The sequence below is a fragment of the Cnephaeus nilssonii genome, assembly GCF_951640355.1.
Source record: "Cnephaeus nilssonii genome assembly, chromosome: 20".
NCBI lineage: Eukaryota > Metazoa > Chordata > Mammalia > Chiroptera > Vespertilionidae > Cnephaeus > Cnephaeus nilssonii.
Window position 1 is genome coordinate 14,342,184 of NC_137091.1, and position 6,000 is coordinate 14,348,183.

Consider the following 6,000-nt stretch of genomic DNA (forward strand, 5'->3'; position numbering starts at 1 on the left):
AACAACAAATACATATCTATCAACAAGTGATCCTAAAAGTCAAGTGAATTAAAAATCTGAGGAACAGAATAAACTGGTGAACATAATAGAATCAGAGGCATAGAATGGGAGTGGTTGATAATTCTCAGGGGGAAAGGGGTGTCTGTGTGGGGGGTACTGGAAGAGACTGGACAAAAATCATACACCTATGGATAAGGACAACGGGGGGGAGGTAAGGGCAGAGGGGGGTGGGAACCGGGTGGTGGGGAGATATGGGGGGAAAAAAGGAGAAACAATTGTAATAATCTGAACAATAAAGATTTATGAAAAAAAGAAAAAAAGAAAGAATGAAAGCACTCCAGAAAGTAACACCCCAAAAACAAATGAAAACTGTAAGTTAATATCTCAAAACAAGCTAAAAGATATTGTGACAAAATATATGAGTTCTCAAAGTGTGGTTCTCTCTCATCATTGATGTTTATATTTCTCTCTGAAATCAATAAAAATATATTTTTAAAAAAACTATGGGGGCCTTATATCAAAGCAGTAGCATCAAACTTCATTCATAGTCATTGTATTCTCTTTTTTTATTCAAAATGCTTTATTTTTAGAACCATCATAGTTAATATATACAATATATAAATATATGTGAACATACGTCTGTATGTGAAATAGTCTTCTACTTGTATTTTGTTAAGGGTTTCTATTGTTGCTTAATTTTTAAATCTGGAGTAAATTTTAAATTTTATTATATGTCTTGTTAGCGTCTATTAAGATGATTCTGACTTTTCTCATTTGACCTATTAATATTATATAGTTGATTAAAAAGAACTGAAATATTCTTAGAGTATACCATGACAAGGTGAGTCACTGTATTCTTCACCATCATATGTTTGCAGTTATACACTTAAGAAGCCAGTTATACACTTAAGAATGCCCTCTCTCTTTCCCGCTCCCTTCCTCTCTGAAATCAATAAAAATATATATTTTTTAAAAGAATGCCCTTGAAAAAGCAGTAAAAATGGTTAGTTTTATTATATCTTGACCCCTGAGTACATGCCTTTTTTGTATTGTGTGACTAAATGGGAAGTATGCATGAAGTACTTCTGCCTCATACTAATATATGGTGGATATCTTGAGGAAAAACACTTGTGTGAATTTTGAGATGCCAGCTGAACCAGTCACTTTTTTTATGGAACACTATTTTTACTTGAAAATACAAAACCTGACAAATTATGGTTATTCAGACCTAATATCTGACAGAAATTTTCTTAGAAATAAACAAAATGAGTGAGCATGTCACTTCAATAAAACAACCAATAGTACTAGTAATTATTAATTATAACATTTGAGCTTCCAAGCAAAAATTAGAATTTTGGAAAACTTATATTTGCCACCATGAGCTTAACAGTTTCCCAACATTTAAGACTTTTAAAATTATATTGGTAATTATATTAACATGATTTTAATATTATATAATGAAATTTATCAATATTTGGAAAATCTAATATCTCAGTCAGTTAATATTTTTCAAATGACCAGTGCATGATCTTATAAAATCATGCCTGGATCAAAGATCCACTTAAATGCATATGGAAAAATGCTCAAAAATGCAGAAAGATGCAAATTAAAATGACACCTGTCAGAATGGCTACCCATTAACAAATCAATAAATGACAAGTGCTGGTGAGGATGTGGAGAAAAGGGAACCCTAGTACACTGCTGGTGGAAATGAAGACTGGTGCAGCCATTATGGAAACCAGTATGGAGTTTCCCCAAAAAATTAAAAATGGGAAATAAGAAAAAAGGAAAAAAAATTTAAATGGAACTGCCATTTGACCCAGTGATCCTATTTTTAGGAATACGGTATATCCTAAGAAACCTGAAAAACCAATCAGAAAGAATATATGCATCCCTATGTTCATAGCAGTGCTATTTATAATAGCTAAACTCTGTAAACAGCCCAAGTGCCCATCAGTAGATGAGTGTAAAAGATGTGGTACATTTACACAGTGGAATACTATGCAGCTGTAAAAAATGATCTCTTACCCTTTGAGACAGCATGGAGTGACCTGGAGAGTATTATGCTAAGCAAAATAAGCCATCAGAGAAAGACACGTATCACATGATCTCACTTATATGTGGAATCTAATGAACAAAATAAACTGATGAACAAAATAGATCCAGAGACAGAAGCATGAAACAGACTGTCGAATCTCAGAGGGAAGGCAGAGCTGGGTAGGTGGGTGGGAAGAGATCAACCAAAGAACTTATATGCATACTAGTGGCCCAGTGCACAAAATTTGTGCACATTAAAAGGCAATTAATTAGAGGAAATATTTTAATATTGCTATTTGCCCTTTCTCTACACTAGAAGTGTCAGAGATGAAAGAAAATTAGTAAAATGTATATGAAAATCTCCCTCCTGTCAGAGTCTGGTGCATGCCATGGGACTCAGAGTCAAGTCCCCGCCCACCCACGGGTGCCTTGAAATCGCACAAGACTCAGACCCAGCCGGCCCCATCCCCGTCAAGCCCTGTAGGGCGGGAGGCACAGCCTCAGGTCCTCCGGCTCAGCATGGGGTGGGGGGCGCAGCCTCAGGTCCCCCAGCACAGCCTTAGGTCCCCTGGCCTGGTGCCGGGACGGGGGGCACGGCCTCAGGTTCCCCAGCATCAGTGCCAGGGCGGGGGGCGCAGCCTCAGATCCCCTGGCCTGATGCAAGGGTGCGAGGGCGTGAGGGCGCGAGGATGTGATGACCATTTGCATATTAACTCTTTATTATATAGGATATGCATAACCCAAGGACATAGACAATAGGGTGGAAACAGGCTATCAGCATAAAATATACAATTATATCATATCACATCATATCTTATCATACATCACATATAAAAACAAACTCTAAGGTGAAAAAACAAAGCTGCATATTTTTTATAAAAAATACAGGACCCTATTACATCAGTATAGGGGAAAACTTCATAAATAAGACACAAAAAGCAAAAATCATAAGGAAAAATAAACTTGACTATGTTAAAATGAAAATTTTCTGCATGACAAAGATTAATATAAATGTTTACTAGAATTTTTTAGAATTTTTTAGTACAGAGAAATATAACAAAGAAAACAAGCAAACAAAAAGGCCTCTAATTTCACCATCAAGATTATCTCTTTGGACATTAAAAATAAAGTAACACTTATTACATGCCAGAAAATTCCAACAGTTAAAGTACAGAATAAAAGTGAAAATCTTTTTCCCCAAAGATAACCTCTGTGATTTTTTCACAGAAGAATTGTATGATGCATATAACAGCACTTTCATTTAACTGAAAAACATCCGTGTTTTATTGGTAAATAAAAAAGTGAATTGACAAATAATACATACGCTCTTATTCCCTTTTTTTAAAAAAGATATCTATGTGTATATGTTTCTATAAGCAACTGGAACAGTATGGAAGGAGGGAAAGGGAAAAACATTCTTTTGTTTTAAACACTTTTGTATTGTTTGAATTGTTAGAATGAGTACAATTTTGTTATTCAAATGTCTGTTATAAAAACAAGCAAGCAAACAAAAACAAGTAAAAAAATCTGCCATATATTGCTCTAGCTGGAGTATAGAAGGGGTATGTGCCCCTCCCATCAAATTGAATATTATTTTTTAAAGGCAAGAAAGGTGTAAAACTGTGTAAGCCAATAAAGTTTTTCTTAGCTAACTTGTAAAATAAGGAAGTTCAAAGTAGTTTGGAAAATAAAAAAATAAATCTGAAATATCTGTATCTATTTTCCACACAACAAACCATTATCTTTGGGTGGGGGTGGAAGGAAGATTTCAAGAGGAAGGAAAAATTAATATCCTCTTTATTCACTCATGTAATATTTGACTGTTACTAACATGCACTAATTTTGATAAATTTTAAATAGTAATTTTTATCCTGATGGGCGTGGCTCAGTGGTTGAGCATTGATCTATGAACCAGGAGGTCACGGTTAGATTCCCAGTCAGGGCACATGCCCAGGTTGCAGGCTGACCCTCAGTGGGGGGCATGCAAGAGGCCGCCAATCAATGATTCTCTCTCATCACTGATGTTTCTCTCTCTCTCTCTCTCTCTCTCTCTCTCTCTCCCCCTTCCTCTCTGAAATCAATTTTTATAAATAGTAATTTTTAAATAAAATAAAACCAAGTTATTTCATATCGCACAAATAAAAAGTACTAGAAGCAAAAAAGGCAACTTTGTGTTACGATTAAAGTACAGGCTCTGGGATCAGAGTCCTGGGTTAATAAACCCTGGCTGCATCTCTTGGGGCTCTTCGACTTTGGAGTATGCGCCCGCAGGGGTCCTCAAACTTTTTAAACAGGGGGCCAGTTCACTGTCCCTCAGACCTTTGGAGGGCCCGACTATAGTTTAAAAAAAACTATAAACAAATTCCTATGCACACTGCACATATCTTATTTTGAAGTAAAAAAACAAAACGGCAAAAACACCCGCATGTGGCCCGTGGGCTGTAGTTTGAGGACGCCTGGCCCAGAGTCTAAACCTAATTCTGTAAAATGGGAACAATAACAGTGTCCGCTTCAGAAGCTCTTTGGGAGATGAAATAATGCAAGGAAAGTATTAACACAGGGCTTGGCATTAATAATATATTTAGAAAGGGTAAAAGTTGAATTAGAAATGCTGATAACTTTCCCAACATTTCCATCCCTTAGACACTCAGAAAGCAACCTGTGTGAGTCAGACCCCAGGGCAAAGGTTAGGCCAGGGGTCACTCACCCAGGGTTACCTCTAGGACCAAGTCAGGGCTGGGGCCTTGGCCCAAGTGCTGAGCCGACCTACTGCTATTCCTTTCACATCCGCTCCCTTTCTGAGTCTCTCTTCAAAGGAAGCTACGCATCCAGATGGGTCCAAGAAATCGCCAAATTCTTCAGGCAGAGAGTGGACGAAGAGCATTTCACCCCAACCAGCCTGCCCTTCGTGCCTCCTCAATAGCACCCCGACCTCAAACGCCCTTCTCAGCACCTTCCTTTTCCCGCCAACACCCCTCCTGAGACTCAGTTTCCTTCCACTAGATCAGACACAATCCAGTAGTGTGTTCCGGCCGCAATGTCGAGTTACTCTTGTTTCTCTGCTCCTCTCTCAATTCCTCGCCCCGCGGCCCAGACTCCCCGGTTACTTCAGTTCCTTCAATAACCCCCTCCTCCGCCTCTGGGCCCTCGCCTCCACCGCCCCCTCACCCCCGTGTCTACCTCAGGTTCCCTGACTCCGCCTCAGTTTCCTCCCCTCAGCCTCAGACCCCAGGCTCCCAGCCCGGCCCTACCCGGGTGCTCCAGGTTCAGCGCCCCCAGGCGGCAGATGCCCTCCTCGTCCAGATCCCACTGCTCCGCCATCCCCGCCCGCCCGCCCGCCGGGCCGTTCCGGTCCTCTCCGCTCACCTGTCGCCGCGCGCGCGCGCGCCCGCCCGTCGCGCGCCAGGCCCCGCCCCTCACCGCCAGGCCCCGCCCAGCGTCCTGGGCCCCGCCCTCGCCGCCAGGCCCCGCCCCTCCCGCTCGTCGGGGGGCCGTTATTGCCTGGGTCACGCGCCCGCCCACCCGCCTGCTGCAGGAGTCCGAACCATGGTATGAAGTCCACACTAGTGGGGGCACCAAACCCATTAAAACGGCGAATTTGGGGGCGGTGTGGTGGAGGATATGGTTGGTTACTGGCTCTTGGACATGCTGGGGGGGATATGGCCCCAGCTTTGAAGGGTCTGGGTGCTGGGTCTGAGAAATTGGAAGGATGCTCAAGTGTTCTAGCTTTGAGGATTTGGGGGACTCCAGGCCTGATGAGTGGGGGTGTGCTTCTTGACTGGGTGAAGGTCTTTTCATCTCAGCGCTTGTGGATGTAGACTGTGAGGCGCTAGGCAGTGGATGGGCAGGTAAACAGGGGGGAGGGGGCGGGGGGAAGAGGGGATCCAGATCTGAAGTATTGGGAAGCTGCCCTCAGATTCTTGATGGGAAACACTGGGGAACTTGGCTCTGAAAAGTTAGAGC

At 41.7% G+C, this 6,000-nt stretch overlaps 1 protein-coding gene across 1 annotated transcript in view; it reads right to left on the reverse strand.

Moving 5' to 3' along the window:
- Nucleotides 1-5,358, reverse strand: part of LRRC36 (leucine rich repeat containing 36) — a gene marked incomplete at its 5' end in the record, with an annotated part of 41,354 nt that extends 35,996 nt beyond the window's left edge. Inside the window, one exon of the mRNA XM_079799645.1 lies at nt 5,289-5,358. Within this exon, the coding sequence (XP_079655771.1) occupies nt 5,289-5,358 (70 nt within the window). The remainder of the gene's footprint in view (nt 1-5,288) is intronic.
- Between the last annotated feature and the right edge of the window lie 642 nt (nt 5,359-6,000).